Source organism: Prosopis cineraria, unplaced genomic scaffold (assembly GCF_029017545.1).
Source record: "Prosopis cineraria cultivar Desert tree isolate PC_DT_omini unplaced genomic scaffold, ASM2901754v1 PC7, whole genome shotgun sequence".
Lineage (NCBI taxonomy): Eukaryota > Viridiplantae > Streptophyta > Magnoliopsida > Fabales > Fabaceae > Prosopis > Prosopis cineraria.
Window position 1 is genome coordinate 23690643 of NW_026555338.1, and position 14243 is coordinate 23704885.

At 30.8% G+C, this 14243-nt stretch overlaps 2 protein-coding genes across 2 annotated transcripts; both read right to left on the minus strand.

Annotated features, from left to right (window-relative positions):
- Positions 1-10614: 10614 nt before the first annotated feature.
- On the minus strand, positions 10615-11982 carry LOC129316388 (disease resistance protein TAO1-like). The gene is made up of 3 exons (XM_054960794.1): positions 11826-11982; positions 11436-11723; positions 10615-11061 (listed from the first exon to the last, which is right to left on the minus strand). Exons 2-3 carry the CDS (start codon positions 11640-11642, stop codon positions 10687-10689), a joined length of 582 nt encoding a protein of 193 aa, XP_054816769.1. The 5' UTR covers positions 11643-11723; positions 11826-11982; the 3' UTR covers positions 10615-10686.
- LOC129316603 (TMV resistance protein N-like) lies at positions 11649-13505 on the minus strand. The gene is made up of 3 exons (XM_054961017.1): positions 12896-13505; positions 11826-12798; positions 11649-11723 (listed from the first exon to the last, which is right to left on the minus strand). The coding sequence occupies exons 1-3, from the start codon at positions 13375-13377 to the stop codon at positions 11649-11651; spliced, it is 1530 nt and encodes a 509-aa protein (XP_054816992.1). The 5' UTR covers positions 13378-13505.
- Between the last annotated feature and the right edge of the window lie 738 nt (positions 13506-14243).

Below are 14243 nucleotides of genomic sequence, written 5' to 3' on the forward strand. Positions count from 1 at the left end.
TACCATCAAAATCATTGGGGGAAAAATAAAAAGGTCCTTTTATGCCTTGCTTGTTTAAGTATTGACTCATCTCTAGCTTTCTCCAATTTTTCCAGAGTAGATTTTCATAGTTTGTCATTCTCATCTTTATTTTCCCTTCTAGTTAAAGCTACATCTTCCCCCTCCATCTCTTTAGAAGATTATGAATCTTCAAAAGTGTTTTGCATCTCAGCAATGGTTTTGGATGCTGTCTTGGCAACTACAGTAGCCTATCTTGCAAGAGGGGAAATCATAAATAGAGACGCAGAATAGCATGATAAAAAGGCATTGAAAAAAATACTAAATTCCAAATTGAGTTAAAAAAAGACCAACACTAAACACAGTATATGATCTTTAAGTTTTCATATAAACCCTAAAACACTAATAGAGTTAAAGAAATGCGGTTGACCTTTATTTCACCTAATCAAAGCCAAATATGCAAGTATAAGATGCTTATGCTTTGAGGTCATACATATCTATCAGCTCCAATTCTTCAAATCCAATTCAATAAGATTCAACTTCCATACCATAGAATGTCCAATAAATGCTATAGGTATCCTTTCTCCTTGTTGTTTCTTCCTATATTATTGCTTTGCTTGAAAATTTTTGCTTAATTGTATGAGATTTTGGTGGAAAAATCAAGAGTTCCAAGGATAATCAAAGTAGGCATAACATTCAAATTAAGCTAAAATGATTAAAAGCAGCCAAATTGTACAAGCCTCGAGTTTAAAATGACTAAAAAATTAAACTTTACAATATGGTAGATGCAATTGTCAATCATTTCAATATGCATCAAAATCTGAAAGAGATATTAAAACATAACCTTGACAAGAAAATAAAAATCAAAATACAAATAATGAAATGCTTTATCAGAGAGAAAACAAAAAGCCTTTTAAACATACATTGTGAGAGATCTCATCGACAGTTTTGAAGATATGGGAGAACAGAAAAAGAATGACCCCAATGGTCCCAACCTCCATCGCCAGTAGTAGCGGGTGAAGGCAAGGCCACCTCTTCAGCTTTTACTTGTTCTGCAACTCCTTCTTCTCCTCTTGCATGTCAGATTCCCAGAAAATTATGATAGTCTTGTCACAAATCTCAATGATATTTTGTTGTTTTGCAAAGAGTTTAGGAGAGATTATGTGCAATGGCGTGAACGATGATGTAGGTGAGTTCGAGAGTGATTGATGGCGATGAAAGTGAAATGGCAAAGGAGGAAGGTGATGACTTGGAGAAGCAGGGGCATTGGAAATCGTCTCCAATTTGTATTGTTTTCTTTCAGGGCATTTTGGTTCATTCTCTTCATCCTTTTTTAAATAAAATAATAAGTTTGGTCCTTCAAAAACATTTGGTTCCTGGGACTAGTTTGCTTTTCAACTTGGTCCTTTTTACCAATTTTCCCAAATAAAAGGGTGTATTTATGATTTTAAAAAAATGTAAAAAATACAAATCTTCATCATTTTAGAACATCAAGATATTAAAATGTCTCTTATTTTATATAGAAGCTAATGATCCAAAAAAATGAAAAAAAATTAAAAAGTTGGGGCATTATAAGAGGCATTAGAGAAGGGTACATTAGATGCCCCTAGCCATAAACTTGGAGCAACCAGCTAAATTTAAAATTTCTACAAAGTGAAGAGGAAATAACTCATTAGGGATACTAACAAGATTAATACAATTTATCATATTTAAAAACTTGAGCCTTGGAAGATCAACAATAGATACATCAAGGTGTGATAATTTAACACATCCTTCAAGGTCTAGCCTCTCAAGACTTGGAAATCCATTGAAATTTGGCATCCTGGTTAAATCCTTGGAACCACTAAGATTCATGTTTCTCAACCAGTCGAAAACCTGTGAATGAAAAAAGTATAAATGGACAAATACATCACCTTTTCTCATCTTCAGAGGCAGACACAAAGCTTTTGGTTAAAAAAACTTCACCCACAAACACTTAGCACACATATGATATGTATGCATAAACATTAACATAAATATCTAATATCTTAAAATATATCTATTGATTAGAAATCATATATATCTATATATATATATATATATTATTGGTTGATAAAATATTTTGATTATTACTTATAAACAAGTCATTTGCATATACTTGGGTGAATAAAGAAAGTCATGCATTTGCCAAAAATAACTATGGTAACTTAGAAGGGCACGCACCCAATTAACATTACCTCTCCTTCTCCACATTCATCCCATATACTTGTGATGCAGCTATCAGGCAAATTCAATTCCTGAAGTAAAACAGGTTCAAAACTTTTTTTTTTTGGAGCAAAAAACAGGTTCAAAACTTTTTTTTGGGAGCAAAAAACAGGTTCAAAACTTGACGGTAAAGAAGGGTAAGGATAATGGTGCCATGAAATATATCGGAGTTGCCATGAAAGATTCTCCAGAAATCCAGAAATTTGACGTTACTAAATATGAGCTGTCTAAGATTTCTCATGCGTGATAAAGCTTCAACCTTAAATGTCCTTTCTTGTGAATCTTCTAGATCCAAGACAATAGCTTCAACATTAAGATTAACCTGAGAATAAATACATTTGTATAACACTAATACAGAGTGAGATTGCTTCAACTTTATATAATACTAATGTTTCAACCAAATAAACAATTTTAGCAAGACCTACCTTGTCATTTTGCATAACACGATCAATATCATCAAAATCCCACAATCTATTCCACCCTTCTGGCCTAGAAGGAGATTGTTGCCGAACAATTTCTCTTCACATTTCTTGTAATAAACCATGTATTTGTATTTTTTGATCTATAATAGTCATGAGTGATTTGTCAATCAAATATTGTATATCAATCATAAAAAATCTGTAACACCTTAAAATTCCTTCTACATATTTAACATCCTTCCCTCTAAAAAAACATGTAATGTCTAAACATATTTCATAACAATCAGAGCTAAATTTGAGAAAATCTTTTTGAGGACTTTCATTATCACAAAGTTAGAAACCTTTTTGCATTCAACCAAGGCACTATTCCATTCTGAAGTTCTTCTACCATGTAAGAATGAGCCAAATTTTGCAATTGCTAATGGAAGGCCATTAGCATATTAAAGTATACTATTTATTTACTCTTCGTAACCTTACAAGGAAAATCACATTTGGAAGCTTTTCCAAAAATAATTGAAGATCTTCACTGCTAGCCAATACTTTAACCCTTTAAATATCATGCATCTTAAACCCCTTTAGGACTCCTTCATCTCTAGTTGTTATGATGATTCTACCCTCTCTGCCTAATAAGTTATTTTCTACTATCCAAATTTGTGGTTCTATGCCATAAATATCAATATCATCAAGAACTAGGAGAATATTCCCGTGAGGTAGTAATCTAGTGCTCTCAAAAAAATTCATTCCAATTGAATATGAAATGGAAAGCATCAAAACTGGGAGAGATCCTATCATGCACAACTTTGGCAAGAGTTGTGCCAACAACTCAAACTACATCATTATTCGCACCCAATTCCAAAAGCTTTACTACTTTTGCTCAAGATTGTACCCAATTCTGAAAGCTTAACTACTTCATTGTAACACCTTGTTTTACTAATTGATGGAAAAAACCACACGACTAAATAAATTACTAACTCGTACGGTGTATACCAGCCCAGAAGAATGGCAACTCGTTTCATTTCAAACTCCAGCTGTATACATTACTTAATTTTGCTGCAAACCTTTGTTCATGGTCAGCAAAAGCTTTTTCAAAAGAATTACTTTGATTCTGCACATCAGATAGATCTACTTCATAGAAAATTGGAAAAACGGCATGTTGCGGTTCGTGGATCCATCCAATATCCGTCCAACAATCTCAGAGACTTCTTGAAGGCACCATACGAAAGAAGCATAGGTTTTGGTGAAGACAACTATGGAAATGTTGGATTGCTGAATAGCTTTGAGAAAGGGACGTGCAAGAAAGATGGAATAACCTGGGTCCGGCTTCCTGTGAATCTTGTCATCCCAAAAAGGTATTTAAATCATTGCTTTCTGTGAAGATGAGATCACTTGAGCCCAATATGTTATCATCCAAGCCCAATAACAGTGAAGCCCAAAAGACACTCAATACGGGCTAGTATTTCTAATATTTCTCCTGTAGACTTGTGTAATTCTGTACATTGCTCTTGATTATCTGTACTATACGTGGCAAATTCTTGTGTATTACAGTATTAGGGTTGACACTATAACCCTATATATAGTCATAGAGATTCTTGGGCCCTATGCGCCTTAATTCACACTATTCTATATTTCCTATTTTTGTGTCCCTTTCAAGAGCAGCCCAAATCTCAACCACTCAAATTATTTTATTAAATAATTTTTTTAAAAAAATTATAGAATTAATGAATGGCTGAAATGAAGGAAGTGGAGGGAATTGAAGGGAAAGAAATGGAGAGACCCTCCTCCCTGTTTATGAATCTACAAGTGCTATCATCTCTTTTGAAACTTAGATAAACACAGTTCGGCCTTGACGAGGACGATCCATTGATTAAACTCTCCGTGTCAATAGCCTTTCAATGGATAGAATGGAGATGCAGTATTGCTCACTTAGCTTTTAAAGATCTTTTAATGGCTCTTCTAATGAAAAGAAGAGAGGGTTGTTGAGGTGAAATTTCTGGGAGCTTTCCCTCAAAAAGATATGAAGGGTTTCTAATTTCTATGCATGTGTGGGCGACTTTGGTTGGAATTAAATTAATTTTTTATTTCTAATGCATTTTCTTCTTGTTTTTTTTTTTTTGCCAAAGCTTTCTCTTCTTTTGAGTGTAGGTTTTTTATTTTAATTTTTTTTGCTGGTGATGTGTTTGGGCAGTGGAATTAAATTAAAACAAATATTTTATTTTATTTTATTTTGGGCGAGTACTTCTTCGAGGCTTCGTTCATCAATTGCCTGTCCAATATTTTAATATCTGTTAATTTTTTATTATCAACTTTATGGTATCACTCAAACTCGCTAATCCTTTTTGTTATTTTAGTTGTGTGTGTGATATTTTTATTCACTCGTATTATCAACTTGTTCCTGGCCGGAGAAAAACCAAATGAATAAAGACAGTTTTACTTTACATGGACTTTGTCGTCGGTCGGTCACATGGTGGGCACATTTCAGTTTCAGCATTTTTAAATACATTGAAGCAATAAGCGGCATCTTAAGTTCAATATTATGGATCAATTACCACCTAATTTTTTATTAAAACATGTCGCATCATATGTAAAATATCACATAACTTCCTAGCTCGGTATTCGTCGTTAAAATCAGCCTATCATTACGTGCTTCAGACTATATTAATCAACTAATTGTGCCAAGCCATAAATCCACAAGCTTGATAAGGTGAAGGCAAAACGACTAGTTGTTCTTTCTACTCAGGATGTATCACACGAGTGGATACTTTTATATTCAATTGGTTTTCCCATGATTAAAACCTTCAAGCCTCAATGATGCAAGGTATGCACAAAAATGTAAGGAAGGGTCATTTTTGGTTTTGATGCGTGCATGTTAAGGGAAAAAAAAAAAGAAAATTTTTAGACATTGATAAAATGGAATGCACATACGAGGTATGTTTTATGTATCCTTTTTTAATTTAAAGTAACAATTTAACATTTCATTATTTCTATAAAAATGCATTTATTTTTAGGCTAACGAAAACAGTGATTGAAGTTATACAGCTGTACCGATCTACTTGCTCACCAATCAACCATTAAAAATCTTGATGCAACCATCTTTAATGAGCCACCAAGTGTAGAAATATTGTATAGAAATATTATGTAATTTATCTTCTGTTATTCTTATCTGCACACATTCCTGTATCACTCTTTTGTATTAGGGTTTCTACCCTGCCTCTATACAAGGAAATAACAATCTAGAGCTTTGTGTACCTTTTCCACTTAATTTCTATTACTGTGAAAAACTTTTCTCATTATATTCTCTCCTTTTCTTAAAAAAATTATATATTGTCTTGAAAAGATTATAAAATGCATTTAATGAGCTTTATTTATACATGTAATTTTATCTAAATATATTTTATAAATTAAGACAGAAAGAGTATATGTTGATCCATGTGAACACTTCATGTCAATTGGTAAGGGCTGTTATATTTCTTATATTAAGTATGGTTAAGGATAGTATACTCTACCAAAATAATTTAAGCCATTTTGATAAATACTTTCTAAACTTATATATCCATGATACATCTTCTAATATCTAGACATGAGACTTCTTTTATATTCTAATATCCTCTCAACTACTTTTTTTCTCTTTTTTTTTTCTTCATTTTTTTCTTCTTCTTGCTTGGACTTGTACTTTTTTAATCTCAAAGGCATTAGGTTTATTCAATTTCTTCTTCTTTTTCTTGTCTTTCTCTCTTTTCTTTATTTTTTTTAATGTCTTGTTGTATATATTTTTTTTCCATCTTTCATTCTTTCATTTTTTTTTAGGTCCCCCAATCGAATGACTCATGATATCATGCCATTTTGTTAGATACTTTTTAAGCATATATATCCATGATATATCTTTTAATCTTTAGATGTGAGACTTTTTTTATATTCTAATAATGGCCCCATCAAAGTAAATGATCATTCTATTCTGACTTTGAAAGATAATAGAGCAAATATTTATTGTGCTGCATGTGTTTTGGAGTTGTAAAAGTGCATCTAGATAATACATCGTTGGGAAGATATAGAGATAAAATAATCGATGAGTTACATGTGAAAAATTAAAAAAGTACATTTCCAAGAGACAAATATTAGCTAGGATGATGCATTGTCCAAAAATTAATGTATGATTTCTCATTAACTATAAATATTAATGTAAAAACAAATATAGAAGGAGTCCATGGTCTAAGAGAGAAAATAGTAAGGGATATATGTATGAAAAACAGACATGATTAGAAGGAGTCCAGAAAGGATATTGGTTCCATGAAATATATATGAGTTGCAATGAAAGACACGTGTGAAGTTCTCCATAAAATTTCACATTATGAAATATGAGCAGTTTATGCTTGCTCATACGTAATAAAGCTGTGACGTCCTTTAATGTCCTCACTTGTGAATCTTCTAGTTCCAAGACTATAGCTTCAACTTCAAGAGCAACCTGAGAATAAGTACACCTATATATGTATATGTATATATATATATATATATATATAACATTGATACAAAGTGAGATTCTTTAATTTTAACACATTATAGTATTAATGATCAACAAAAAAAAAATTATTAGCAAGACCTACCGTGTCTTTTTCATAACACGATCACCCGTAGTAGTACGTAGTGAGAAATGAAAAAAATTCACAAAATTTTTTTTACTACTTTTATTACTCGTTAAGTAAGAATATTAATAAAACATCAAATTGTGGAAAAAGTTGCCAAGACAAGATTTTCCACACGTTATTAATTATGACAGAAGAGAGCAACAAATTTTATAAGTGAGTCAAAATTACCTCCCATATGTTTTCTCATCAAGAATTTACTCGCTAGAAATTTGAGTGTATGGTCTTGGTCACGTTTGAATTCCATGTATTTCACAAGTTTGTAGGAAACCAGCAGGATGAAGCACCTCCATCTGGAAAGAGGAACGAAATTGCACAAAATCAATTGATCATTGACTTAAACGTCAAAGATGGGTGATGTCAGCTTTTAGTCTTCAATGATAATGATGAAGAAACTCCATGAGACCGCCATGACTTTTGTTTAAGGAAAAAGTTGGCAAAGACAGTAAAGGCTTTAATTTTCACACGTTAATGAGCTTCATATCAATTTGCTAGCTAGCACTTGTTGGTTGCAAGATGCCACCTGGCTAGAATGCACAAGCTAGCTAGGCCAATGCAACATTTACTTTCGAAAAAGTAATGTATTGTATCAATTTCTAATTTAATTTTGTGTTTGAATGTTGAAGTAGAGCTGACAATTCAGGTAAATCAATCTTATTTGGGTTGGGTGCTCAATTCAAACTAGGTTATTCAAACTAGTCTGAATAAATAAAAAAGCTTGTATAGTCAAGTTTGGCTCTAATGCTTATTGGGCATGTTTGAATACCCAAATTATAAAATATTTATTATTTTAAAAATTCAAATTTTTAATTTAAAATTAATTCCTTTTTATTATTATAAAAATATAAAATATTATATATATATATATATATATTTAAAAGACATGGGATTTTTTAAAGATTAAAGGGTAATTTAGATTTTAAATTATAGCTCTAGGAGTGTCTTGAATTTTAGACTTGTTTTTGGTATAATGTTCCTCTTTAATTTTTAAAAATAGTGCAACGACACTCTCATTGTTAACAAAAGTTAAGTTTGATAATTAGTTTATCAGAAAAATATTAGAAAAAAATTTTAAAATTACATATAAGGACCAAGATTAAAATCACTTATGCAGTTAATTCTTTTATATATTTTATAAATAAATTGAGAGTACGGTCAAATATTTTCTAAAAACTTATTAATATTAAATTGTGAAATATTGAAGTTAAAAATAAATATTTTTAATTATTATCTATTAATTGAAAATAAAGATTAAAATATTGTATCAAAAATCTCAAATATTTTGCCAGTTTTAATCATTTTATAAAATTAATTCTTGCTCGTCAGTGTAAAAATATATATATTTTAAAAATAAATAATTATTCTTTTTATTGGAATACATAATTATTGTTTATACCGCAATAAAGAGTAAAATATTACTCCCTCTGTTAAAAAAAAATACATTTTTTAAAGAGTTGGATGTTTAAAAATGTAAGATTTTTAGTCTTTTGAGATGTTATCATTGTCTTTTTTCAAAAGTATCCCTATTGATAAATGACTTTATATTTGTTGTCGGATGTTTAATATGGATAAATATAAAAAGATAGTGTTAATTTGAAAGTAGATAACTACTTTATTGGGGTGAGATTTGATTAAAAATACCTTATATTTTTAAACGAAGGGAATATATAGAAACCTATACATACATTTTAGATTCCTAGAATGATGCACCCTACATATAAAGTTAAGATTTGGATTCCTTAATAGGAAGTTATCATTTGGAGGGAATTAAGGGGCTGTTTGAAATTGTTTTTATTCTATTATTCTGAAAACTGATGTTTTGTAGAACATGTTTTGAAAATAAAAAAAATAATAAAAATAGGTATTTTTTTCATTCTCCTTTGTTTTCCAGAACAATAATCACAGAACACTTAAAAGTTGTTTTCTTTTTTTGTTCTCTAGAACATTATTTTATTTTTTTTATTCTCCAAAACACTTTTTGAAAGCACGTTAGCAAACAGATTTTTTAGTGTCAACTTATCTTTATAGGACTTCTTTGCAAATCTTCAAGGTACAAGTTCACTTGTTTTGATTTCTAGCATTATTTGTTTCTTTTATCATTGCCAGTAACGTAGCTGTCAAGTTCAATTTGAGATGTGGTTTAAAAAAATATAGGAAATTTGACTAGGGATAATTTTGTATTTTAAAATTTATATTTTAATGTTTGGTCCTTCTCAATAATTAGTATTTTTAAGATGCTTTATAATAAATATTATTTTTTCCAGGTCTTCGGCAATAATTTTCCCAAAAGTTTTTCTGTATCAACTGATCATTCTATTCTTACTTTGAAAGATAATACATTAACTATTTATTGCGCTTCAAACGCTTTGGACTTGCAGAAGTGAATGTACATAATTCATTAGGGGAGGTGTAGAGAATGTAAAAGCTATGTACATTTCCTGCATTATATCAAACCCAACGTTTTTTTTAAATAAGTTGTTAATATTATTCTCACCAAGATTCATCATAATTTTTTTACTAATTTGCAAAGAGTGAGAGTTATATACTTAGCCTTATACTTTAAGTATATGAAACTAAGTATATAATTTTTTTCCCTTTGAAAAAAAAAAACTGGGATGATGCATTCCTAACAACTCTTGTCTCACGTCTTGTGGGTCTAAAAACGATTTATAGTTTCTCATTAACGATAAATCATAAAATTAATTGTTTTTTAAATGTGAAACTTATCAAAATTAAATAAATACCTGAATATAATTTCAATATAAGTATCCAAATCAACACAAAATGCAAAATGCAAAGAAAAAGTAAAGTGGACTGAGCTTGGCTAGCTCTTTGTGCAGTGAAATATAATCAATAAGGGCACTATAAGATATCAAATTTTGAATTATTTGTTGTTAATGTCAATAAACTTTAATCTCTACATTTTTTAGTAGCGCACACTATGATTAGCTTTGTGCATAGGCATCACAGAGAATGTTCTCGTTATGACACTCAACAATAAGAAAGTTAATTATATATGACATTAATAATAAGCTAAAAATACTTTTAGTCCTTTAATTTTATATAAGATTTTACTTTTATCCCTTAATTTTATAAAGTGTATTTTCAATTATTTAATTATAACACTATTAATTTTACATAATTATTTTTTATACTAGTCATTATTATTTTAAAAGATTTAAATTTAAATGATGTTAGAGTTAAATAATTAAAAATATATTTTATAAAAATAAAAGAATAAATTGAAATATTACATAAAGTTAAAAAATTAAAAATATATTTTAATCTTAATAATATAGAAACAAATATGGAAGGAGTTGAGAAAGTAAGAGAGAGAAGAATATCAATTACTGATACTGCATTGTATTTCTGAGTACCAAATAGTGCACTTAAATAGATTTGTTTCTACATAGCTTTTGTCTCTTTCGAGGAACTAATTTACTAGTAGTTTCTCTCTCGCCAAACTCCTCCTCAAAAGGAGAAAAGTTAAGACAACTGGCAAATTTGAAGCAACAAGCTAAATTTAGCATTTCTAAAGAGAGGAGAGAAAATAACTCATTGGGAATACTAACAAGATTAATACAATTTCTCAAATTTAAGAACTTGAGCTTTGAATGATCAGCAATGGATGGATCAAGCAGCTGTGATAATTTAATGCATCCTTCAAGGTCTAGCCTCTCAAGACTTGGAAATTCTATGAAATTTGGCATTTTGGTTAGATCTTTGGAGCCACTAAGATTCATGTTTCTCAAATTCCGGAAAACCTGTGAATGAAAAAAGGGTATGAGGTAATTAGCAATAAATACCTGTTAGTTAGAAGGGTACGCACGCACAATTGTATTGCCTTTTCCCGTCTCCGCCAGTGGCGGACACAGTTTTTCATTAGAAACTTCACACAAAAACACTTAGCACATATCTTATATAGATGCATAGCATAAATATAAATGTCAAATATAAACTTAAAATATAAAATATAAAATATCTTAATACATTTGTATTAAATAGAAATCATATATATATATTGATTATTTCTCATAAGCAAGTCGTTTGCATTAACTCGTGCGAATGAAAAAAGTCTGAATCATAGCCAAAAATATCAAGAAGTTAGAAGGGCGTACGTGCACACACTTAACATTACCTTTCCTTCTCGGCATTGATCCCATATACTTGTGATGCAGCTATCAGTCAAATTCAATTCCGCAAGCTTATATGGGCGATAATTTGACGGCAAACAAGTAAAAGGATATTGGTGCCATGAAATATATCTTAGTTTCGTCGAAAGATCCTCCAAGACTCCAGAAAATTTCATGTTACGAAATATGAGCAGTCTGATGAGATCGCTCATGCGTGATCAAGCTTCAGCCTTTAATGTCCTCCCTTGTGAATCTTCTAGATCCAAGACTATAGCTTTAACTTTGGGAGTAACCTAAGAATAAATACATTAATATAACACAGATGCAAAGTGAGATTACGTCAATTTTAACACATTATAATATTAATGTTTTAAAAAAATATTAGCAAGACCTACCTTGTCATTTTGCATGACACGATCAATATCATTAAAATCCCACAATCTATTCCACTCTTCAGGCCTAGAAGGGGATTGTTGCCGCACAATTTCTCTTCCCATTTCTTGCATTAGACCATGCATTAGTATTTTTTGATCTATAACAGTCATAAGTGATTTGTCATATCTATAACACCTTAAAATTCCTTCTGCATATTTAATATCCTTCCCTATGAAAAAACATGAAATGTCTAAAAAAAACTTTCGACCATTAGGGCTCAGCTCGAGAAAACATTTTTTGAGGGCCTTCATTACTACAAAGTTAACAACCTTTTTGAATTCAATGAAGGCACTAATGCTCCATTCTGAAGCTCTTATACTGTGTAAGAATGAGCCAAATTCTACAATTGCTAATGGAAGGCCATTAGCATATTCAAGTACGCTATTTATTTGCTCTTCATAGCCTCTTATAGGAAAATTACGTCTGAAAGCTTTTCTACAGAGTAATTGAAGAGCTTCATCCTTAGTCAATGGTTTAACTCTATAAATATCATGCATCTTAAAACCCTTTAGGACTCCTACATCTCTAGCTGTTATGATGATTCTGCTCCCTTTGCCTAACCAGTTATCATCTATAGTCTGAATTACTGGTTCAAGATTGTAACTACTAATATCATCAAGAACTAGGAGAATATTCTCGCCCTGTAGTTGCCTACTGCTCATACAAAATTCATTTCCTTTGTATATGAAATGAGAAGCATCAAAATTGAAAGAGATCCTATCATATACAACTCTGGCAAGAGTTGTCTTCCCAATCCCAACCATGCCGCAAATGCCCACAACTCGAACCCCATCATTCACACCCAATTCTAAAAGCTTTATTACTTCTTTGGCTCGTGATTGCATCCCCACCATGTCAACATCAACATGAACTAATTCTCGCATTTTTTTCTTCACTTCTCTCACAATGTCATCGATAGTTTGTTGCCATGGGCTGAAGAAAAACCAAAAAACAAAATTAATTGCTTATTTTCAACACCCTGTTTTACCGATTGATGGGAAAAAAATTCATGACTAAATAAATTACCCACTTGTGCGGTGTGTACCAACCAGGGCAATGGGCAACTCGTTTCATTGCTAACCTCCAGCTGTGTACATCACTTCGTGTGAATCTTCGTTCATGTTCAGCGAAAGCTTTTTCAAAAGAATTACTCTGATTCTGTACATCAGATGGATCTACATCATAAAAAATTGGAACAACTGTATGTCGTGGTTCATGGATACGTTCAAGAATCGCAGAGAGTTCCTGTAGGCACCATGTAGAAGCAGCAAAGTTTTTGGAGAAGACAACAATGGAAATGTTTGATTGCTGAATAGCTTTGAGACAGGAACGTGGAAGAAAGATGGAATGAATTGGTTCAAGCTTCTTGTCATCCCAGAAGGTATTTAAATCATCACTTTCAAGAGCAGCCAAAAGCCTATCTGTGAAGTCGCAACTTCTGTCATCTCCTCTGAAACTTAGATAAACATGGTTTGGCTTCGATGGTGATGATCCACTATTGAAACCCTCCATGAGTCAATAGCCTTTCAATGGATATAGAATGGAGCTGTAGTTTTTCACTGAGCTTTCAAAAATCTTTTAATGGCCCTGGGGATGAAGGAGACTGATAAAAACTAGAAACTTGAAAAGGAAAGAACAGAGGTTTGCTGAGGTGGAAATTTCTGGGACCTTGCCAGGAAAGAGATATGGAGGTGTGGGTGCCTTGATAAGAATTAAATTTTAAATTTTGTTTTTTCATTTATCATCTTTTGACTGTTGAAGAATGGTTATTTTAATGAGGAAAAATGACAATTAAGGACCTCTAAGGTTATTAATTTTAATTAAAGACCATATAGCTGTGTTATGACCAGTGATCTCTACTAATAATTCTAAATTTTTTTATCACTCCAACAACTACATATGAATGATTTACTTTGATTTAAGTAAAAATATATTTTTTTTTGGAATGACTACAACGAAGTAACAATTAAATCATTCGCCTTTATTAAATAAATAAAAGTGCCTCTTTCTGAGTAAGTTCCTCCAACGCGTGCATTGACTTTATTGAATTATCGGTGGGACCAAATTAAAATGTAGAACAACGACAGGAACAATATCAATAGTTTTTAAATATATATATACATATACATATACATATCGTATATATTAATATTAACCCGTTCTAATTTATAAAATATTTTTGATTTAGATTTAGTATATCAAAATATAAGATATTTTAAAAAAATAAAGTTTTATATAATAATATTTTTTCAATGTTATTCTTTTTATTATATTCTCTTTTTAATTTTTTTAAAAATTCATATTTTTATTTTAAAAAATAAAATTATAAAGTGCATTTAACGAGTTTTATTAATATGAATAGAGGGAGTAGATGTTAA

Bases quoted from the DNA above. Each gene is read 5' to 3' on its own strand.
- LOC129316388 (XM_054960794.1), bottom strand. From the start codon at position 11,642: ATGAGCGATCTCATCAGACTGCTCATATTTCGTAACATGAAATTTTCT. The intron at 11,062-11,435 runs GTAATGTTAAGT...TTTCATTCACAG, and splicing joins ATCAATGCCGAGAAGGAAAG to GTTTTCCGGAATTTGAGAAA.
- LOC129316603 (XM_054961017.1), bottom strand. From the start codon at position 13,377: ATGGAGGGTTTCAATAGTGGATCATCACCATCGAAGCCAAACCATGTT. The intron at 12,799-12,895 runs GTGGGTAATTTA...GTTTTTCTTCAG, and splicing joins GGTTGGTACACACCGCACAA to CCCATGGCAACAAACTATCG. The intron at 11,724-11,825 runs GTAGGTCTTGCT...ATTTATTCTTAG, and splicing joins GTGTCATGCAAAATGACAAG to GTTACTCCCAAAGTTAAAGC.